The 22,916-nt window shown below is 47.2% G+C and overlaps 8 protein-coding genes across 8 annotated transcripts; 4 read left to right on the forward strand and 4 right to left on the reverse strand.

Moving 5' to 3' along the window:
• Nucleotides 1–208: 208 nt before the first annotated feature.
• Nucleotides 209–6,105, reverse strand: MAA_06559 (HC-toxin synthetase; the record flags this gene model as incomplete). Its single annotated transcript, XM_007824557.2, has 2 exons — nucleotides 209–5,596; nucleotides 5,653–6,105. The coding sequence occupies 2 exons, from the start codon at nucleotides 6,103–6,105 to the stop codon at nucleotides 209–211; spliced, it is 5,841 nt and encodes a 1,946-aa protein (XP_007822748.2).
• A 2,490-nt stretch (nucleotides 6,106–8,595) lies between these two features.
• Nucleotides 8,596–9,594, forward strand: MAA_06560 (Cytochrome P450 CYP682Q1; the record flags this gene model as incomplete). Its single annotated transcript, XM_007824558.2, has 1 exon — nucleotides 8,596–9,594. The coding sequence occupies one exon, from the start codon at nucleotides 8,596–8,598 to the stop codon at nucleotides 9,592–9,594; it is 999 nt and encodes a 332-aa protein (XP_007822749.2).
• Nucleotides 9,595–11,769: 2,175 nt separating this feature from the next.
• On the reverse strand, nucleotides 11,770–12,231 carry MAA_06561 (Basic-leucine zipper (bZIP) transcription factor; the record flags this gene model as incomplete). The annotated part of the gene is made up of 1 exon (XM_007824559.2): nucleotides 11,770–12,231. One exon carries the CDS (start codon nucleotides 12,229–12,231, stop codon nucleotides 11,770–11,772), a length of 462 nt encoding a protein of 153 aa, XP_007822750.2.
• Nucleotides 12,232–13,969: 1,738 nt separating this feature from the next.
• MAA_06562 (glutamyl-tRNA(Gln) amidotransferase) lies at nucleotides 13,970–16,179 on the forward strand (the record flags this gene model as incomplete). The annotated part of the gene is made up of 3 exons (XM_007824560.2): nucleotides 13,970–14,512; nucleotides 14,562–15,727; nucleotides 15,777–16,179. 3 exons carry the CDS (start codon nucleotides 13,970–13,972, stop codon nucleotides 16,177–16,179), a joined length of 2,112 nt encoding a protein of 703 aa, XP_007822751.2.
• A 1,420-nt stretch (nucleotides 16,180–17,599) lies between these two features.
• Nucleotides 17,600–17,893, reverse strand: MAA_06563 (Kelch-type beta propeller; the record flags this gene model as incomplete). Its single annotated transcript, XM_007824561.1, has 1 exon — nucleotides 17,600–17,893. The coding sequence occupies one exon, from the start codon at nucleotides 17,891–17,893 to the stop codon at nucleotides 17,600–17,602; it is 294 nt and encodes a 97-aa protein (XP_007822752.1).
• A 1,460-nt stretch (nucleotides 17,894–19,353) lies between these two features.
• Nucleotides 19,354–20,139, forward strand: MAA_06564 (Cytochrome P450 CYP68Z1; the record flags this gene model as incomplete). Its single annotated transcript, XM_007824562.2, has 3 exons — nucleotides 19,354–19,729; nucleotides 19,791–19,939; nucleotides 20,092–20,139. 3 exons carry the CDS (start codon nucleotides 19,354–19,356, stop codon nucleotides 20,137–20,139), a joined length of 573 nt encoding a protein of 190 aa, XP_007822753.2.
• Nucleotides 20,140–20,970: 831 nt separating this feature from the next.
• On the forward strand, nucleotides 20,971–21,502 carry MAA_11602 (fitD protein product; the record flags this gene model as incomplete). The annotated part of the gene is made up of 2 exons (XM_011412517.1): nucleotides 20,971–21,177; nucleotides 21,260–21,502. The coding sequence occupies 2 exons, from the start codon at nucleotides 20,971–20,973 to the stop codon at nucleotides 21,500–21,502; spliced, it is 450 nt and encodes a 149-aa protein (XP_011410819.1).
• A 264-nt stretch (nucleotides 21,503–21,766) lies between these two features.
• Nucleotides 21,767–22,441, reverse strand: MAA_06565 (Glutathione S-transferase/chloride channel; the record flags this gene model as incomplete). Its single annotated transcript, XM_007824563.1, has 1 exon — nucleotides 21,767–22,441. One exon carries the CDS (start codon nucleotides 22,439–22,441, stop codon nucleotides 21,767–21,769), a length of 675 nt encoding a protein of 224 aa, XP_007822754.1.
• Between the last annotated feature and the right edge of the window lie 475 nt (nucleotides 22,442–22,916).

Consider the following 22,916-nt stretch of genomic DNA (forward strand, 5'->3'; position numbering starts at 1 on the left):
AACGCCCAAGGCTTCCAACTAGACCCTTGAGCCTTTGTGTAACCATCATCGGATTCAAGGGCCGGTCCGTGCCGTGATGTCGTCATATTGTGATGCCCGGCTGTCATAACCGCCTGACATGTAAATGGGATTGGCAAGAAATGTCGTCATTGTACTAGAACATGATTCAATGCCAACGTATTTTGTACTCTTGACTTGATTACGGCTACTATTTAAAACGGGCGAGTTCGTTTAGACTGCATGAGAAAACGTCAATGGCCGTGAAAGTGAAGCCATGTTTCTTAGACGCTGTAACAAGCGCAATCGTGCCAACCGAGTCGCCCCCGTTGGTGATGAACCCTTGTTCCATTTGTATTGGTGCCTGTAGAGATTCTGATGCATCATTTCCCTGGTAAATTGCATCTAGTACCAGGGCTCGCAGTGTTTGCTCGTCCTTGGTCAAACGCTCAGACTGGCAGTTCTGAAGTGTTTGGTTGCATCCAAATTCTTGCTGATGAGCAGCCTGGTCCAGCATATAACTTTTCAACGTCTCCGCAGGCTGTGCTATGAGGAATTCCCGGATTTGGTTCCGATCAATCTTGCCCGAGGCAGTGATGGGAATATTTTCAAGAAGAAACCATTGACTTGGAACCATGAAAGATGGAACTTGTTTCCCCAATACTTCCTTCAGGTGCAGGAATTGACTTGTGAGGCTTTCAGAGAGAGGTAAAAGCTTGCATTCCGAGAGTGATGGATGTTGAGAGTATGAAGACGCGGCCGCCTTAGGTTCCCCGAAAGCAAAGGCGACGATCAACATCTCGGTGTGGTTTCTGCCGTTTTTGACTATGTCAACTACAACTTGATAGTCTTGTGATCCATTAGATGCCACTGCATCTCTAAGGTGATACTCAACCTCGCCCAACTCTAGTCGCTGGCCCCTTAACTTTGCTTGCGTGTCCTTGCGGGAGATGAATAGCAACGAGCCGTCAAGTTTTGGGTGGTACTGAACCAAATCACCTGTCTTATAGAGTCGCTGTATGCTCGTCACCTGATCCCCCCCCTGTGGCAACGCAAACTCTGTAAGCCACGGCGGTGCCTGAATAAAGGCAGCTTCCGTTTTTGCGACATCTGCCTGATATCCCATGCCAACAATGGGACCGCCGATGAGCAGTTCTCCCACGGCTCCGACTGGCAATAACCGGTTGGGGTCGTCTACATCAACCACCCAACAGTATGAGCCTGCCGGAAAGCCGATATCTCTGGGGTCGGAGCCAATGCCTAGCAAAGGCTGGGCCGTTGCACTCACAGCACACTCGGCTGGGCCGTAGCCTTGCATCAACTTGACATGAGGCGCCCATTTCTCGATTTCAAACTTGCCCACCTTTTCTCCAACAAGCAATACTCTCTGTAGTGAGGGATAGTCTGCAGGATGCAAGGACCGAGCCACAGAAGGGGTCAGTATTGCGAAATTTGCCTGTAATCTAGCCACGGCTTCGGCAAGATCATTGGTCCTTTCATCATCAGACATGATGCCTATGCATGCACCAGCTATGAGAGTACTCAGGATTTCAGCAATGCTAGCATCAAAAGCGTACGACGAGAATTGCAGAACCCTCGACTCAGAAGTCATTGACCACGCTTTTATTTGTGCCATGGCGCTTGCGTAGTAAGCTGAATGATGAATCAAAACTCCCTTGGGCTGCCCAGTTGATCCTGAAGTAAAGACTGCATATAAAATATCCGTTGCCTCGGTTTCTGCGAGATCCCTTTTCACCGTGTGTTGGGAAATGTCGTCAGCATTGCCATCCACTGTGATGACCACCTGACCAAGCTCCTTGGCTTTGTCGACATATTTGAAGGAGGCCAGAATCAATTGCGCGTTGACTTGCTTGCATATGTCTTGTAGTCTCTGGAGCGGATAAGTCGGGTCCATCAAGACAAATGCACCCCCGGACTTTATGACGGCAAGAATAGCAACCACCGTCCACTTTGACTTCTCAAAAAGCAAGGGCACGAACTGTCCAGGTGCCATGCCATGCCTGAGCAAGTGACCAGCAAACTGATTGGCATATGCGTCCAGCTCCGAGTATGTCATTACCCCGTCCCAAGAGCGGACTGCCTCCTTGTCGGGACTCTTGATACAATTCTGTTCGATTACGCCTTGAATGCAGCTGGCGTTAGTTCCAGGATCTTTTGTCCACTGGTGCAGAAGTTCGCAGTCGTGCTTGCTGAGTTGATTCAACTCATTTAGCTTAGTCGATCCCTTTTGATGCAACTCTTGCAAGGTATGATCCAGCTGGCTCAAAATGAGGGTCACCTGTTGTTGCCCAATCATATTGTTATCAAAGTACGATTCGACCACAACCTGTTTGGTATTGATGATTTCGCACGAGAGATTGAGTCCATAGGAATAGAAATCCGCTTGTCCTTGTTCGGTGGTGAACGGCTTGAGTCTGGAATCCATGCTTGGAGAATGCACAACGAGTAAGGTCTGGAACTCGCACGCCTTGTTACAACTCGTTGATAATCGAGAGATGTTTTGCAGACCCCTCTGCTCATGTGATAACATTTCCACGGCCTGATTTTGCACCATTTCCAGGGCATCATCGACACTCCAGTTGGGGTCTATAGTTACCCGAAAGGGTGTCGTTGCAAGGGTTGCTCCAATTAACCAGTCGATGTTCTCGACGGGGGCACTGCGGCCATTTGACACAGTTCCAAACAAAACGTTAGAACTCCCCGTCAAGCGGTGAATCACAAGAGCCAATGCGAGGCGAATCTTGGTTGCCAGTGTGTGTCGACTCGCCAGTTCTCCCGGCAACGAAATGCGCTTGCGTATTGTCAAGTTTGCATATGGGAAGTAATTATCACTTGGCAGTCTGGGGAATACAGGATAATCTTGGTCGCCAACGTAGTTCCTCCAATAGACATCAGCCTTTCCATCAGACTGAGAGAGACAGTGCCTGACAAATGGCTTGAAGTCCTGCTTGCTGAGCGACCCAAGCTGCCACGATGCATCAAACACTCGAAGCAAGCATGCGGCAGACCAGCGGTCAAACAATGAGTGGTGAATCATCATCAGCAATCGTCGTTGTGTTGGTTGGTCCCCCAAGAGAACCACAAAATGAACCAGCCGTGAACCCAGAGACATTTCCTTTCTAAGGCGTCCAGAAATTTCTCCAGGCTGACCGGTAAAACTGATCCATGATATAGACTCTTTCAATACAATTTGACATGTTCCGTGGTTCCCAAGATATGCAAACCGGGTTCGCAGGACGGGAACAGACTCTGTGACCCTTGACCACGCATCCTTGAATCTCTCTAGGTCGATTTCAGGTGATATATCGTATACCATCTCGCTCACATACGAGCCTGGCCGCCGGAGGCTCAGACTCATCAGACCCTGCTGCAGAGCGGTGCAGGGATACACGTCCTCAACATCGCCTGGTGACACATGGCATTGCCTAGCAGCTTCAAGTTTGCATTCATCCAGGAGGCTTATTCCGGATATGTCTGCTCCGTCAGATTCGGGTTGGGCAATCCGATTTGTCTTTCCACGGCTGTGTTGGACCAAAGCCGACAAGTTTGGAAATTGGAAGATGTCCTGGACTTGTACGATGATGCCTTCACGTCGGGCCAGCGAGACCAATTGTATTGCCTTGGCCGAATCTCCACTCAGATGGAAGAAATTGTCGTCTAATCCGATGACAGTTGTGGGTAGGCCCAAGACGTTGGACCATAGCTGCTGCATGATTAGGATGTCCTCTGGTGCTGATGGGTTTGAATTGGAACATTGAGCGTCAATTCCCAACAGCTCATGTCGCGGCATCGAAGCCGCCTGCTCTCGAAGCTGGCGCCGATTGGTCTTATTTGTTCTTGTAAGTGGCACAAAATGGAGGCAAAGGAACGCGCGTGGCACCATGTAGCTTGGAATAGAAGCAGAGAGCTTTTGCAAAGTGTCGGCTACCCGTTCCCGAAAGGCATCATCTGCAGAGGCAATCATACTCTGTGATAATCCATTATTCACCCGTGGCGTATGTGGCAAGACGACAAAGGCCACGAGGATAGGTGACTGATGTGCATTATTTGGCCGAACAACCTCGACAATGACGTCGTCACATGTGCGAAACGCCTTCTTTGTATGATGTTCGATATACTCGAGGTCGACGCGTTGCCCACGGATCTTTTCGTGTGCCTGTTTTCTGCCAACGAAACAAATGGCTCCGTCCGAGTTGTAGCGTACAAGATCATTCGTTTTGTACCAAGTTCCAGTATAAGTCGAATTTAAACTCTCTTGCCATGTAGGCGACGGAATGAAAGCAGCCTTCGTGTGTTCTTCATCCTTAAAATAGCCAAGAGAAAGGAATGGCCCGCCTATCACCAGCTCGCCAACAACGCCGACAGGAACTGGACGGTCATGGTTGTCCTTGTCGCAGATGAAGGCACAGGGGAGAATAGGCTTTCCCAGAACGCGCACATTGCTCCTGGAGTTCAATCCAGGGTTCAATAAGCACCAGCCAGTTGTCTCTGTGGTGCCGTAGGAGATGTTCAATCTGCGCGATTGCGACCACTGAACCAGCTTATCTGTAGATAGAGTCTCACCACCAACTGTAACTGCGCTCAGATCCGGGACATTTTCAGGAGATATTCCTGAAAGAGAGGTTGTCGTGAGCCAGGCGAAATTAGCACGAAAGAATTTGATGGAGGCCTCCAATTCGTCCAGCCTTTGAGATTCTGAAGGCAAGCAAAGGCATGCCCCATTCGCGAATGTCCCAAAGATATCACATAAACTCGCGGTAAAGGTGAAAGAAGTGAATTGAAATGTACGTGTGGTGCTGGTGAAGCCATTTGCCGCTGCGTAAGCCTTTGTGCTGAGGGATAAGGCACTGTGGTTGAGCAGAACGCCTTTCGGATTTCCTGTGCTTCCAGACGTCCACATCAAAAACGCAACATCAGAAGATCGGACATGTATGTTCTGAGCCTCTGTAGGGTTTTGAATAACATCCAAGGTGCCAAGACTAACGATGATGGCTTTGGAAGAGGACAATCGAGAGGCCTGAGTCGTTGATACTACCACAACGTTGGAGGCACACGATTTGACGGCAACATCCAACATGTGTGATGGGTACGAAGGGTCCAAAGGAGAGCATGCCGCCCCTGCCTTCAAGATTCCCAGAATCCCAACAATTGCACACATGGACTTTTCCATGCAAAATGGAATGAAATCGCCAGACTGTACGCCTTCTGACCGCAGACGCCAGCAAAGTAAGTCTGAATACTGGTTCAACTCACTGTAAGTCAGACTCCCATCCCAGGACTCGATACAAATCCGGTCGCCATTTTCCTGGGCTTGAGCCTCCACTACGCTATGAAGGCATCTAGCTTCTGACGGTAGGACCCCATAGTTGAACATGTTGAACGAATCCCAGTTGCGGCTGCTTATCATGTCAATATCTCGAATGGTTTGAGATGGATCAGATTGGACAGTATTGAATATTTTTTGAAAGGTGCTTGAGACGTTTGCAGCTTGAGGAGGTGTCAACAATGAACATCGGTAGGCCAGTGATATTACATATGCATCCGGGAACAGTTCGACAATTAAAACAAGGTCAATATCCTGTGACTATTCTTAGCCCACCAAGTCCAGATGCTCAAACAGTTGACTGTACTTACCAACGGGGGACTGCCATGAAAAACCCATTCCAACGAAGGAGCTTGCCTTTGTTCATTTTGAACAACCCACAAGACAGTATTTGTTAACTTGTCTTTGACGGATGTCTCTTGGACTGATGTGAATTCGATCTCGTGCAGATACGTGCTACTATCAGCAGTAGTACTGATTATTCGAAGATTTTTATTGATATTCTCCAAGGCGTCGGGTCTATCAGTGCTGCAAGTATCCGTCTCCGTCATGCCAAATGTGACAGTCTCGCTTCCGACAAATGCTTGCAGTAAAACAGCCCACGCGAGTTGGAGATGCTGCACCAGATTCTTCCTTTCCGTGACCCCGGATGAGAGGGTTACATTGCTAGTTTCTACCTCGATTACGCGGATAAAATCGGTCTTGTCTATCGGGCCTTCTTCTTCCGCTAAAGAAGGGAACAGACACGGTTCTTTGTGATGCATCTTGATGTTCTTGTGTTGTAAAGTGGGATGGCGCTATGAAAACGCGTGGGAATAATAAAATAATGCCATCTTTCACCAAAATACATTCCAGCACCACCGATATTAACATGACCATGATTAACAAGTAATCTTCTGCTAATATTAGCAAACGCCGCGTTGATTCTGTTCCACGTCATACACGTCATAGCTACCATACACCGCATGGTTACACGTCATAGCAACCCATCCGACATACAAACAAATGGGGAGATTCGAGAACAGGCGCGTCTTCTGCCATACCTGGAGCCATCTTTGCTCTTGTTTAACCATCACCCCCGCCTTTGTATGGAAAGGGAGCGCTGTCCCTCAGTAATTGAATATTTTCCTACCAAGAAGCTACGCGCAGAGCAGCAGCGCAACATGAAAATACTGTGCTTACATGGCGGGGGATCCAATGCAAATGTTTTCAGGTCTCAGTCAGGTATAGTTGATTTCAATATTCATCCACGTCAATAATTGACGACATGTCTGAAACGTCAAGGCAGAAAATTTAAGAGCCTCGCTCTCGAGTCAGGACGTCCACTTCGTTTTTGTAGACGGCCCGTTTCCTTGTTCCGCAGCCCATGGCCTAGATCTTTTCTATAAAGGACCATTTTATTGCTATTGGGAGAGCAACGGTGCCGAGATTGTGCAAAAATCGCATGCATGGCTTCTCAACGTATTTGCCGCCTATGGGCCGTTTGACGGAATCATGATGTTCTCTCAAGCCTGCGGCCTGGTCGCCAGTTTTCTCCTCAAAAAGGCTATAGAGCGAGAGACGTTATTTTCCTTGAAAATACTCATTTTCATAAGCGGCGTCCTACCAACAGAAATTATAACAGTCTTGGATGCTTCTGTGAAGCAAGAATCCTTGGTGCCCACGTTGACGGACTTGAAAGAGCAAGCGTCTGTTGCAGGTCCTCCGAGTCAATTTGGTCCTCCAGGGGACATTTCAAGATTTTTTCCTGGATTTGAGCCTCTGAAAATACCCACGGTTCATGTGTATGGCCTAGCAGACCCATACATGGCTTGGAGTAAGAGCCTTACAACTATATTCGACACCTCGTTTCGAGAAGAGTTCGTACATGCCTTCAGCCATATTATCCCACGAGAGAAATCGACAAATCGGGATTTGGCCATGGCTATCGACAAAATGCTAAATATGACACGAAGCTGCCCGGGTATGCATTGATAATTTAGATTGCAATAACAATGGAGCTAGTGGGTTGATGACACGAGAGCACGACCACGGTCGAAACTATTGTCTTCAAGGACAGAAGAAGTTTCCAAGTGAAAGCTCTCCATTAAGCTACCTGTCTTGTAGAGTTGTGTTTCACTTGGTTACTTACTCATAGTTAATCTACTTCCATACAAATTGGCTAAAGCAGAGGATAGAGCAAGCGTCAAATAATATTCTGTCTCTTGCAGCCTACCACAACAGGGAAAAGTGAGCAAGAAGAACTGCAATGTTCTAAATAAAGGCTTAGGAGAATAAAAGATGCAGATTACTAATTACATGCTATATCGGTGAGCAAAGTGCACAGCGGAAGGTAAGCTCAATATGATGAGTTTTACAATGTTGATGATAGTGGTGATGTTAATGAAAGATCTCCATGAATGCCCTGTTAGCCTGACCAGACCCTTTCCATCCCTGTGACAAGGGCTCAAAAGGGCCTGGAGCAATTGGCTCAATTCACCTGATAACAGTCTTTGGTATCAAAAGTCCTTGGTTTTCCAACAGGAAGCAAGGGATCAGTGACCACTATATATACAAGAAGAAAAAGTCTGTGCCTAGGGCTCCTGCCCGAGCACGTGTTCCTGTTGTGTAAATATCAAGTCCCCGATCCGTGAGGCCACTTTGTTGGTCTCACGATCTTCTTTGGGCCTCTTCCGTGTAACAATCCCTGGCCAACGCCCAGCCTGTATAGTTTGAGCCTAAGAAAAACCAAATATCATGACTAATAGCTTCACAAACATATCTTTAATCCAACAAAAGTGGATGAACGCCCCTCTCTCCTTCAAAATGTTTTTACACGTCATGCACAACACAAACACGTCATCGAGATGGACTATGCATGCCTCGAGACCACATGATATAATCTAACTACATGAAGCTTGCACTCTACGCCCGTCTTGTGTTGCTTTAGTCAACGAATAATACCGTAACCCTTGGAACTTGGATTTTGAATCTTGTTCAATTTGCTGCCAAGAGCGCACGTTTGTTTTACTTGACCAGGAAACATGTTTTGGCAACTTGCACTATTGTTTTTCGCTACAACTCTTTGCAAGGCAGTTTACGAGCTGCATTTTTCTAGACTAAGCCATATTCCCGGACCAAAACTGGCAGCGTTTACTCGTCTTTATGAACTGTACTACGATGTGGTGCTACGGGGTAAATATACGCACAAGATAGCTGAGATGCACAGCCAGTACGGTAAGAAGGCCTTCTGCCAATGCATTACGCCCTAATCAATGTCTCACTGTGACCAAGGCCCTATTATCCGAGTAGGCCCCCGGGAGGTACACATTAACAATCCCGACTTCTATGAAACCGTGTACGCACTGCGCGGGAAACGAAACAAGGACCCTTGGTTTACCTCGAATTTTGCTGTCCCTAAATCGTCTTTCGGAACTCTGAGCCACGACGTGCACAGATCGAGAAGGTCATTGATGGCACCATACTTCTCCAAAGCTCGTGTTCAGCGCATTGAGTCTACGATCCTTGCCAAGGTAGACAAGCTGGTTCGACGACTGGAAGAGTTTGTCCACAGCCAACAGCCACTGAGACTAGATCCAGTGTTTAGCTGCCTACTTGTTGACATTGTCTCAGAATATACAAACTACAAATGCTTCAACTACCTCGACTCTCCCGACTTCCAGCCCATCTGGGCAGACACCACGAAAGACCTGTCTGAGTGCGCAATGATGTCTCGGAATCTTCCGGGGGTCTTCGGAATTTTGGCATGCTTACCGAGGCGTCTTGTCAAGCAAATCTACCCAAAGCTCATTACTGTCATGGACTTTCGCGCTGACTGTATAAAGGAAGTTGCGCACATGTTTCACAATACATCGGATTCCAAGGAGATGGCCGAGGTCAAAATTTGCCAGGAGCCCACCTTGTTCCATGATCTCCTCAAGCTAGAGAGTTCCCCCGATGCCGAGGAGAGGGTGTTGCACGAGTTTATATCCATCATAACAGCGGGAACCGAGACCACGTCAAACACTCTGACGGCCATTACATTTCATGTCCTAAACAATATCAAAATAAAGCAAAAACTGCGCGACGAGCTATATCAAGCCTTTGGAGACGGAAACGCAATGACTTGGACCGAGTTGGAGCAGCTGCCATACCTGGTAGGTGAGGAGGTGCCGAAGATTGTTGCTACAGGGACTAATCTCCGCTATGCGTTTCAGACCGGGGTGATATACGAGGGGCTAAGGTTCGGCACAGCCCTTGACACCTATTACTAGATGAAAATAATACACTCACACCCCGGCAAGGCTCAGTTACGGTCTCTCCACCCGGTCTCCGCGCGTTTCGCCCGACGAGGCGCTGCAGTTTGGAGACACAATCATACCACCCAATGCAAGTTGACAAGTCACGATGAACGGCAGCTAGCAAAATATCTAACCATTGGGACGTATAGGTGGCCATTGGCATGGCATCTGTGATTATGCATCATAACGAAACAAGCTTCCCCGACTCGCACAAGTTCATGCCAGAGAGATGGACTGACCCAGAAGAACGGCGGAGATTGAGCAAGTACCTCGTCGCCTTTAGCAAAGGGTCTCGATCGTGTATTGGAAGGCAGTAAGCATCTCTCTCGGTTGTGAATGAGAGTAGTTGAACAGAGATGCTAATAACAGCCCGAAGCTTGGCTTTGGCTAATCTTTACTTCACCGTGTCCACCATGTTCCGAAAGTTCGAAATGCAATTATTTGAAACGACTGAAGATGACATTAAACTGGAGCATGATATCATGCTTCCGCGGCCAAGGCTTACTAGTAAAGGAGTTCGAGTTATAATTAAACGTCCCATTGTTTGAGATGTCTTTATCGAGTCTAGCTATGATTCTGGAAGTTTCTTGGAGACGAATGGATTTGAAGATGAGACTGCTATTCGCGGATGAATCACCAATTCGGCTAGCAATGATTTGGTGGTGTATTGCGTGGTTAGTAACGGTTCCCTGACACAAGTACGGGAAAAACGAGGTGTTACTGCATATCTTGCATCATCCAGCCCTTTTTCTGCTTCTTCAATTAACTGGATAAGATTGCTATAATACATTATACGTACCCCTAGACGACGGATGTCTTAGTCCATACTTGCGATTGTCGTGACGGCACAAGGGCTCAACTGCCGAGGGGATTGGCTCGGCAAACTATCTAACCTGACACGACGGCTATTAAACTCGCACTAAGCGCACATGCATGCACATGGAATGGAGCCGAGTCGATCAGAGCCACTCCCCTTGGGGCAGATAGCATTGTGGCAGACGATTGGGGGATCATAAGATCCGAGCATGACTATACCAACAGCGCCAAGTCCATTAAGCCGAAAATTCCGAGAGGAAACAAAACATCTTTTCCGTTGCGTTGGAGAAGCGAGAACAATCATCCACATCCAAAAGTCTCAAGACTAGGAGTCCAATGATAAATTGCCGCACCATGGTATCGTCAACACCAACGACTTGCCCCATATTCTAGTCGTGATGGCTGACACATTGTTACTTCAGCAAAACACCATGGGACCGATTGCCTAGGGAATCCTAGTTCTTAGCCCCGACAGCCACTTTTATCCGGCAGACCCTGACGCCCGCGGGCCGCCGGTGCCGATACATGTCAATATTGTCATGCAGGGAGATGGCCTCAAAAGAACCACCATCTCATTGGCTTTCTAGCGTACAGAACTCCGCTTGTGTCCGGGCTTGGTACCAGTCTATCCCAGCCAAGTAAATAAACATGCATGAGTGCCATGCTGCCCTGCCACTTCGTCGGTAGCAAGATGCCAAAATGTTATTCCTGAAACCCTTACCAAGATGCAGGTCGACCGGATAAGGAAGCTCGGGCTTTTCTTGTGGGCCTTACGCGTGTCACGCTCCATCTTGTTGCTCGTATAATAATGCTCGCACCTTGGTGGCTATATGCAGTGTATGCATGCATGGGCGGGCAGAGTTTCGGATGCAACCTCTTTTCTCGCCGTCATTGGCCACCAAGACTCTATCAGTATATGTGATGCCAGAATTTCGATGGCTACATTTTGTATCGTCGGCTCCATTGGCTTCAAGTTGCGGTGAGTCACGCTGCGGCCAGCTTTGTCAAGGTGAACCACAAGTTGGACCGCAAACCTTGGCCACGTCGCAACTCGCGGCATTACAGCATGTTTCCAACATGCCCAGATGTTGAAAATCCCACCAAACTATTCTTTCTACCAGTGGACACCTGCAGAGTACAGTTCGAGGAAACGGCGATGGAATCTGTCATGCTATGTATTGGAGGGACGACATAAAAAGGTTGCGATAGTTATTGCTTCTGTAGTAGTTTCGTGTAAAGAATTTAAACTTCCCTTGGATAATGGGGCAACTGGCGAAAGCTTCCGGTTAGACCTTGTCTGGTTTAGTCGACAATAAAGGACTAACCTATTAACTATAGCTCCTGACTAAATGAGGTGACGGCTAGATATTTTGACAAACGAATATGAAGCCGTATCTCCTCTCGAAGCTTAGTCACTTCTGTCTTGAGGCTCGAAAGTTCCGCCTCAATGACCCTTCGCCTTCTATCTTCGTCTCGTTTCTCTTCCTCCAGTAATTGAATGAGGTCCGCTTGCTTTTGGCGCGACCTGGCTGCCGCTAGTCGGTTTCTCTCCCTGTACTTGGCCGGGGTTCTGTCACGAAACCGTTGTGTGTCACTGCTTGATTCATCTGCTAGAGCGCTGGACGTGTTACTAGTGCGGTCTCTCACCCTTGATGTAGAACCGTCTTGCTGAGACGCTAGTAGCTGCATCGGGTCGTGGTCTGAAGAGGGTGTTTGTTGGCACTTGGGGTCTACGTTTTGGGTGTGTCCAAACTCAGAACCCAACGCATTTGGAGACCACAGTGGCAGGCTCATCTCTGGTGTTGCTGATGATGGCGTCTCATCAAGTGATGGCAATGTAAACTGAAGAAAAGGTGTATCATTGATGTCTGTATTTGTCGATTTAACAATCTCATCGTTGAGTTCGAATGCTTCGAGTAGCGTAAAATTATCAGATGAGAATGCATCCACCCTAATCTTTTTATTTTGGCTAAATGTAAACGTCGGACTTCTGCCACCATATAGATTAATCGTGAATTCTGAGTACTATGAGACTTGGTCTTGCAAGATATTTGTGAGACTAGGTACCTTGAGAGTTCTGGATCAACCAGATGTAGATAGGAGAAACTTTCCTCATTGTGTGATTCTGGCCGTGATACTTCCATGGTCACGTAGTGGTTTCAAGCGATGGGCGTATTTGTGGAATCAGACTTGGTCTTAGAGAAATATTGGAGAAATAATAGACTCCTAGCAGCAGTTTTGAACAGCCCTGGTCCTGATACTCCGTACTCCATATATCGGTAACGCGTATCGTAGTTTGCAATTCTACCCCATATCTGGCCAGCGATCAAAAAGGCTCAAAGGTACATTCAAGATCGACGCCCCCAAGCCACTGCCAAGAAATAGGGCCTAATGAGCTTTACCAATGCCACCTTGTAAAACAAAGTATCGTACGATTATCCGCGATTGACTTCGTACAGCTAACCCCGCTGAATAAGCGGGTCAAATCATGGGTTTATATTGTTTATGCCGATAATTCCGAAAGATTTTCTATTTTTTTAGCTGCGAAATAGCTTATAGAGACTTCTTTGCGATACAATTTTCCTAAATAAGCAAGTCTCCGTAAGCTATTCCGCAACTAAAAAGATTAATACATGTAGTAAATTAGAAAACCTTGAATTAGAAAACTTCGGAATTACCAGGGCCCACTATATAAACTCGCAAGAAATCTTTTACTTGCATGTATTAGACCCCATAAATGTATCATCTCCTGATTAATGCAGTACTCACTTGGCGACGACATTTTGTGCATTAATTGCCTGAACCATCCTTTTTCACTTCTAAGCTCCAGTAAAAAATAAATAAAAAGATTAAAATTTTACGCTGTATCTTTCACATATCAAATATGAACCAGAATTCTTCTTATTCTTCTCCTCTGAGAAGTGGGAAGGCGTCTTTTGCAATTCCTGGTGTCTTGGCAATACCTGGACGTCTCCACTATCGGCCGGGAGTAGAATTCGTCAGATCGGCAGAATAGTATTCTAGAAGCCTACCTGGCGCAGGTGCAGCCTCACTCTCTCGTTTACAGTAAAATTGAACATGGTAACGGTTCTTATTTCGCGCATAGAATCTCTTCACAGGGCAGCACAACGACAAGGAGCCGACTTGCTTGGAACCCCAGACGAGCAGGTACCGAGTCTAAAGAGTAAGCATAACTCGACCCTTGTGACCTCAATTATGCGCTATTTTTTACCTACTATTATTGGCTATAGTAGGCTTTTAGTTTCTTAATAGGTACCTGTTCTTACCCATCTATAAAATTAGGTATCCACGGGTTGCCCTGTTTACATAATACCCACTACCTGAAATAGTTCCCCCATGAATACCTAAAAATTATCACGGATACCCATGGACGCCCATGGGTACCTAATTTTACACCTTAATATAGACCAACCGACGACAATTGTTGGTTCGTTGGGTGATATAAAGGGGCCATCTCTCCCGTATTTATGCTCTAGTTTGCCGACAACTATAACCCTTTATCAGTTTCGCAATGCTTGTACTCTTTCTGGCCCAATTAGCCGCTCTCTTTGTCTCAATCGTGTCTGCGAAGGTGGTGTCCAGGCAGATTCAATTAGGTCAACATGAGTACTTTATGCCTCCATCTCCCTCTTGGACAGTACCGTCGTGGGACTCGAACTGGTTGCAAAATGCGACCGTGGACGAGTTTGTGCCGATTACGGTTATGAACCTGAATGGAACTAAAAATGATGCCAATATTAGAGCTATGCTAGACAAGTTTAATGCAACAGATGATGTGTGGACATCGTCATTTACTCAGAGTAAGCCAGCTACTGCCGTCTGGCTTCAAATCTTCCAACTGACTTCGATACAAGTTCTTTATATTCAGTCTTCAAACCGATCTGCAAGTACTCTGTTGCAAAAGGAAAAGCCCGATCAGTATACTATATCTAAACTCGTTGTTGGTAACACAGACAGAATTGTTCCCTCGGGGCCTTATTTCCTGCATACGAGCACCGGAAATGCATACCAAGCTTACCGACTCTTTGCCGACACAAACCAAGCATTTATTCAGGTTTGTTGCACCAGCAAAGCTATTCAACCATTTTGACTAAACTCAGTAGTCCTCGTATCAAGATCCACAAGATACGCATCACCCCTTGCGCGCGGCAATCTCCTCAGACGCAGGCCTCACCGTGGCAGTCCCGTCCCGCTTATACTATACTCCTACAAAAGACAAACCACTTGCCGGTGTGCGAATATCCGTAAAAGATCTCTTTGACCTCAAGGGTCTCAAAACAAGCGGAGGAAATCGAGCATTCTACGCAAGGAGTAACATCAAAAACGAAACTGCAATTGCTGTCCAAAAACTTATTGATGCCGGTGCTGTGGTTGTTGGCAAGGCAAAGTTGTCTGACTTTGCATTTGGAGGGTCATACTTTACCAGCCACATTGACTATTTACTGCCATTCAACCCTCGAGGTGATGGATACAACCTTCCAAGCGACAGTTCTGGCGGTTCTGGGGCCTCAGTTGCCTCGTATGACTGGCTTGATGCGAGTGTGGGCAGTGACACAGGTGGTTCTGTTCGAGGACCGGCGCAGCAGAATGGTGTGCATGGGAATCGACCGACTCATGGTGCAGTTGACCTTTCTGGTGCCATTCCTTTGAGCCCTGCGATGGACACCGTCGGTATGCTTGCGCGAGATCCCTTGCTCTGGTCCAAGATTAATAGGGTCTTGTACGCGGGCTCTGTTAAAGAGTTTGCAAAATTTCCAAAGTCAATACTTCTTGATCCATCCTCCGCCAAGAAACTCTCAGCAGCTGAGCAAGAGTATCCGAAAATGGCAGCTGCGGCGAACAATTTCTTGAATCACTTGTCGAAGATCCTAGCCGCCAATGTTTCTACCTTCTCGATTGACGAAGCGTGGAATAAATCTACGCCTGTTGCATTCAACACTACACCCATTGTGAATGCTGTGAACCGCATTTACGGCGGCCTCACGCGCTACGAGCAATGGAGCGATTTCGGTAAGGCCTTTGTAAGTGAGTACATGGAGACTCATAACGGGGAATTCCCTCACATGGTGCCTGATGTTCGGGTGGGCTGGCTGCTCGCCAATGCCTCACTGACAGAGGACGATCACAAAGGCGATCTAAAAAACAAGTCGGGAGTTGCAGAATGGGTTGCACAGAAATTCCTCACACGAGATGAAGATACATGCTCAAACGCAATTTATGTCTACTTTACCATGCCGTACAAGTCCTATAAACCAGATATATCAGGAGAGTATGTTCTTCGACACCACTACGATTAGATGGCGCTAACAAATTCCAAGCTGGTCGAATCCATATATTGCAGAGTTAATCAGTAGTATCTCCAAGCAGAAATTACAAATCCTACAGCAGAACGTAACTATTAACTGCAACACGACCCTAGGTTCCAAGGAGACTTGCGAACATTCACAAAAGGCACTTGAAGAGGCTGCTGAACTGCGGCACTACCCAGTGTCCCCAGGGCGTCTTGCATCTGTTGCTGATTTGCCGGATTATGCCCTCACTCTTGGAAGCTTTAACCTAGGAGATGTTAATTTCTCTGAATCAACGTTAAAGAATCAGAGTTTACCGCTTGCAGTTGATATTATGGCGGCCAAGGGATGCGATGTTATGATTCTTAACCTGGTTGAAGAACTGTATCGTGTTGGGGCTATCAGAACAGCCAAGACAGGAGTAACTGTATAACCTAATAGCTAGTCTTGTTATTTATTATATAATTGACTAGTTCTTGCTCGTGTGTGTCTCTTTTAGATGTTCGCTTCGTCGTCCTCGTATGCAGAATCCATTTTATTAAAACTTTAACGCGACTGCCCGGTATTATCGTCCTTAACGGCCTTGGTACTGCCAGATATAGCTGAAGCCCGTGCAAGTCCCTAAATACCCTACTCCAAGATAACAAGTTGAATAGAGATGGCCGATTACTGATGTGGAATGGATCATAACGGCAGCTCAGGGGCTCTTGAGACACACGAGTCTGGAGAAACTACCAGTTTGATGAGATATGGCCATAGAGTAGTCATGAAAATGAAAACGACGCATTACGAGAGTAAGGGGGGCGGCAAGACACCCATAAAGGGAGCGGATGGGGTGTGGAATATTCACGGCCGGCGACTTTGCAAGCGCCCACCAGGTTCTCACATTTTCTGGATATGATCGACGGCTGTTTTGACACCTATTGGTGTACTTGAAGATGGTGTTAGACAGGGGTAGCCAACCACTGCACGAGATCCTGCAGCTTGTCCAAGGATGATATAATCGAGGAAGATTGACGTCATATGTGTGATGACTCTCAATGAGACCGTAACTTTTGCCGTATAAAGCCGAGATAAGCTGTTATAACTTTCCTTTAGGTCTGGTTAAGTAGGCAGCTGGGTAGCTAACCAAAGTCTTATAGGATGGCCAACACAACAAACCCGTTGAGTAGTCGTAAACTGAAAGCCTAGTTTTTGGCCTGGGTATACATATACCCTGACGATCTTGCTTCCAGCTCATAAGTTGTTCGTGTATTTTTCCAGCTATCGACTCTTCGGGACGATCGGGTGACTCGTGGTGGACTTGCTATCGTCTGATCCGGGAAATCATGGCGAACCGGCTGTTAGAGAAGGTGTGTGCGAATTTCCTAAGCACTCCTATAAACTGCAGAATAGCATTGGCAAGTAAGCCTGGCTTCGTTCTGTTTTAGGGGGTGGTCGTCCGAGTTTTATTAACCGGGGGAAATATGTATCGTCCTTGGATCATTGTATAGAGTGATGGCACCTCTCAAGTTATCCTTCAACGGAAACATCGCTGACAGCAACGACAACGCGTGGCGATACCGAGTCCTCCCCTGGGGCGGCCAGGAACGGATGCAATATTATCACGAGCCATACCAGATTGTCAACGGGAAAATACAGGATATCTACAACTAAGAGATATATAAGGATAACTACAGCAGGCACTTGTGGAATTCCCTTTTGTCTGGTGTGGTCAATCCGTGATACAGGTATTTTGCTTTGCAGGAGGCGGCGTACAATCTGACTCATACTTGTGTAGGGATAATCTCGTCTTCAAACAATACAGGACTCCTTTATAGCTCCGCATAGTAATATGGTCTCCGAATTATCTATCAAACTGGGCCGTGCATCTCATCAACGTTGAACGATGTAGTGGTCCATGCTTTGACAGAGGGCTCGTAAATGTTAATATTTCCGCCTAGTTCAGTCTTTCTATGGAAGCCACCCATGCGGTAGAGCTCCGCTTGACAAAACGCAATGGATGTGGTTCCACGTGCAGGAGCAGGAGCAGGCGGGATCTCTGTCCATGCTAAAGTCTCAATATTGAATGCCCAGAAGTCAGAAAGACCACCCTGAGAAGGACATCCCGCGTGGAGATAGAGGGTTTTGTCGCCATCAAAGGTCATGGCGTGGTAACTGCGAGCCGCGAGATGAGCAGACGTCGTAGAGTCAGATGTTGCCAGCGACGACGATCGCGGTGCTGACTCGAGGATATAGTGCAGTGCTTAAGGTAAGCGTCACGTTCCGAGTGAGTAAAACGGGTTAAGGATGAGCATACTTCTGGCTTCTGCATGTATGCCCACGCAGTCGACATGATTGTGAACGGCTGTCGGGGGAGCAGTTATTCACCAAAAATGCAAGCGTTGAAGGCGTACACAGTATCTGTGACGAGCGACAAAGGCGGCAATTTGACACTATTTGTGTTCAGCGGCCGTTGAGGGAAGCCATAGGGCTAGTCATATTAATAACTTACAACAATAAACGAAGATAAAATTTTTGAAAGTACTCTTTTTTTGTGATATTAATATTTGTGAGATTGACACATCAGGGTAGGAACTGGTAGTATTAACACGACCAAAACTAATAGGCCTTATTGGCATGCCAACGTCGATGTGTCCTCGTTCCTAGGATTAGTCGTTCTAGGCGCCATCTTGTATATTTCCATGTCATCTTCTAAACCTGATCTACCGCTGGTCAATGGCCTTGAAAAGGGGGAATTTAGATCGCAACATGCAAGACGTAGATTTGTCGCTCATGCGCAGAACTTGATCCGGGCTGGATTCGCCAAGGTCGGTAATTACCGCGTCTCATATCAATGTTATTGTTAACCTTAACTGATAGGTTTTAATTGTGTTAAGTCAAGAAATGCATTTCGTATTATTGGTGACAGTGGTTACAATATAATATTGTCTCCTCGGTATGCTGAGGAGCTGCGCGACCATCACGACTTGAGTTTTGGGAAAGCTGTTGCCAAGGTATGCCAGTTTCTCTTTTGTAATTTTTTTTTACAAAAGAAAATTAGATTACGATATGCCGATAATTCAGCCATGTCATCTAGGAATTCAATGCACATCTTAAAGGTTTTGAACCATTCAACGTGGTCGGTATTGACAATCAAATCTTTCAAGATGCCGTCAGGATGAAACTAACGCAATCTTTGGGTATGTGTCTGTCCGGAGTCATCCCAGGAATAAAGACGGAGATTTCAAAAGAGACCGCTAACCAGTGAGTTAAAGGAAGGATATGCCTCCCACTGTCTACAGAGACATCATTGGCCTTTCAAGCAAACTGGACAGATGACCGAGGTAAATACTCTGAACTCTTATTATCTGTGCAAACCCATACTCACCAGCGAGGAGAGTGGCATGAGATTGAACTTAAACCAAGCCTCCTAAAGACAGTAGCTCGTCTATCATCCAGGGTTTTCTTGGGTGAAGAAATATGTCGGAACCGAGACTGGTTGCGAATTACTGTGGAATATTGCTTGCACTCCTTCCTGGCCGCCGAGTCTCTGCGAATCTGGCCAAAGATACTTCGGCCTATTGCCAGCCGGTTGCTTCCTGGATGCCGCCAGGTACGTGCCGAGATGGGCGAGGCGCGTCGCATCATAACGCCAGTCCTGGAAGCCAGGCGTGCTGAAAATTTACAAGCCCTACCGAATAGTCAGACCGCCAAGAAATACAACGATGCCATGGAATGGGTGGAGGAGTCCGCCAAGGGCCGCAAGTATGATCCCGCAGTAGGGCAAATAGCGTTTTCCGTCGCGGCCATTCATACTACTAGTGACATGATGACGCAGTTGATTTATGATTTGTGCGGAAAGGATGACCTCGTCAAGGCCCTGCGAGACGAGGTCATTACCGTTTTATCTGAAGACGGTTTGCGAAGGACATCACTGTACAAGCTCAAGTTAATAGATAGCACGATGAAGGAGAGCCAACGGTTGAAACCCATGAGTATTGGTATGATCTCAACTGCCCGAGAGAGGGTGAACCCTAGCTAACGACTGACGCTTGTTCGCAGTATCCATGCGGCGCGTGGCAACCAGCCATATCTCTTTGTCCGATGCGACGGAGATCCCCAAGGACACTTCTATCATGATTTCGGCACATAACATGTGGGACGAATCTGTGTACCCCAACGCAAAGGAGTTCGATCCGTATCGCTTTCTGGTATGCGAAAGAATCCGGAACGCGAAAAGTTTGCGCATTTCGTCTCTCCTTCGGTCGAGCATATGGGCTTTGGGTTTGGCAGGCATTCTTGTCCGGGTCGTTTCTTTGCGGCAAATGAGGTTAAGATTGCTTTATGACATATCCTGCTCAAGTATGACTTTAAGCTTGCAGAAGCTGAACGACCCGAACATGAAAGGTAGGTGTGTCGCTAAGTGCGAACTCACCAGGGAAAATATTTATCCGGCGTCGACAGGAGGAGATCTCATTATTATTCTAACCAGCTGAAGATACTTGGAATAACTGTAAAGTTGCTAAGTAAAGGGACTTAACAGCTAAATATTAAGCCTGATAAGTAATACGTTTTAAAATATTATATTACCAACCCTATACTCCGTACATGTTAACACTATTAATTATAAGGGGTAGAAATATTTAAGGGCTAAAAGTAATAATCAATATATATAATAATAAATAGGATATTATAGCTATAAATTATTAATTTATTAGGCTTCACCTAATATAATTCTTATCCTAGAGTATTCGGTATGCGCCGCGGCTTTAACCAATCAGATACTATTGCCAGGCCGGTAGTCAGACTACCCTAGGTATGTATCGGACTCCGATACCCAAGTTGCATGTCATAGAACATGTCGGACAGCGAAATCGTTTTGTGTGGCTCTGTATCTTGACGTGAGGAAATTAGATAGAACTCCGGTAATATAGAAAGTTTCTACACCCAGAAAGTACATTATCGAGCAATACTATCTGTCTACTTGGAAGCGGTGTAGTTTTCCAGCACACGTATTGCGGGGCTCGCGGGAATAAAGCTACCAGGAAGAAATAGCCAATACCGCTAGTGCAGCACGAGAATGCTCGGCATTAATACCCATACGTTCAAAGTAGAATAGAATGACGGTACCCCCCGTCGGAATAATAGCTCTTTAACGCTGCTTCGACTCTAATCTCTTCCAATACTCTAGAGCTGACAGTTACAAACGAAGCCGAATCAAAGTAGCCCAACTCGTGTAACTATGGGAACCGAATCTGAAGCTCAGCACGCCACGCTTGATAAATTCCTCGTCGCCTGGGGAAATTGGTCGGCTACCGATATGATTGCAAACTGGTCAGACGACTGTACGCAAGCGGCTCTACCGTTTTCCATGGGCCATCCAGCTCGGTCTCGAGCCCAAGTAGAGGCGACTCTTCCGCTCCTCCAACAAGTCGTTACCGACTACGCAGTAAGTAAAACGCTCTCGCCGCGCACTTATATTTTGTGCCACAAATACAGACGTGAGCCATGGAAATACTAATAGCAGATAGCTTGTGATTCACCAAGTTGTGCACGATGTGCCTCAGCGCAAGGCCGTTGTATATGCACTGTCCTCGGGTAAAACGCCCTTTGGAGACTGGAACAATGAATATGCCGTGTTTTTCACCTTTAACGAAAACGGGCAAGAGATTACAAAAATAGAGGAGATGGTTGATACAGCGTTCATGAAGGACTTCTTCCCTAAGTTCCAGCAGTATATGCGCGACCAGGCATCAAATGGGAAGCCAGCTTAATTCACTAATAGCCTTATGTGTATATTGGCACCGCTTGTCTTGTTAAAGTCTTTAATGGATTAAAACAAAACTACGAGACTAGTTACTTAGCTGCGAGAATAGATCTGCATGGTATACTTCAAGCGGGCTGGGAACGACGTCTTGGGCCCAGAATTGAAAAATGTACTACAGAAACCACGATTTCGCTATCCAGGGAAGACATCTAAGTACCATTGCTTCAACTTTCCACAGAGGAGAGAGTTTACTTTAAAGCCAGCAACGACATTATTGCAGCTTCTCTGATTTGCCCAGTCCAGCCTGAACGGCCGGCCGCGCAAACATGCGGTCCTGCCAGGCCTTGACGTGCGGATAACCCTCGAGGTTGTAGTCAGTCTTGTCAAAGATGATGCCAATGACGTTTTGCCACGAGATGAAGGCGAGATCGGCAACCGAGCACTTCCCCCCCACGAGCCACGGCCCATCCTGGCCCGGGGACACCTTCTTCTCCGACAGGACCTTTTCCAAGACGCCCGTGACGCGCTGAACTTCCTTGACGTAGCGGTCGAGGGCGCTGGGCAGATTCTCGTGGTGGAACTTCTTGAACCAGGCGGCCTGGCCGTAGTAGGGGCCCTGGCCAGACGCCTGGAAGTAGAGGAACTGCCTGGCCTCGTACGACTCGGGGCTGCCAGCCGGGAAGCTGATTTTGTGGCCGGCGTCGTACTTTTCGACGAGGTACTCGACGATGGCCCCGGACTCCCACAGGGTAATGTTGGTGTTGGGGTCGTGGATGGCCGGCAGGCGCCCGTTGGGGTTGACGGCCAAGTATTCGGGCTTCTTGACATCGGCCAGGGGCACGACGACGGCCTCGTAGGGAAGGCCAAGCTCCTCGAGGACGATGGCGACCTTGGGCGGGTTGGGGCCACCCTTGCCCCAGACTTTGATTGGCTTGATGCTGGACATGGCGGTGGCGTCTGGACTCTGGTGTGGTGGTTGTGACAGGGTTGAAACTGGAGGCGGGAGAGTGAGATGTAAATGTGGCAAGTTGGCTACCAAGTCCGAAATAAGATGGCGTATATGTTGTTACTGGCTGTGATGGAGGGAAGAGCCCGTAGGTTGTCTTTTAGAGCTACGGTTATATATGTTATTTGCTGGTTTTAATTTTGCAACATGCCACCTGGTCCTACACCAGATAATGCTACAGCATCATTCTCACATGGGCAGTGCGTCTGCATCCTGCGGGTTTTCGGAGTCCGATGATCCAATCAGACCTAGTCATGGAGATTACCGCGCGGGACGATGACAAATGCAAAATTAGGGCCTGCTTTGTACCAGACGTGATGTAAGAACCATGAACAGCCACATGCACGGGCGGCTGACGGCCGCGTAGCCATGGTGGGAAGATGTAATGGTGTGGCCGGTGTTGATGGGGGCCGAT

This window comes from Metarhizium robertsii, assembly GCF_000187425.2.
Source record: "Metarhizium robertsii ARSEF 23 chromosome Unknown MAA_Scf_11, whole genome shotgun sequence".
In the NCBI taxonomy this organism is placed as follows: Eukaryota; Fungi; Ascomycota; class Sordariomycetes; order Hypocreales; family Clavicipitaceae; genus Metarhizium; species Metarhizium robertsii.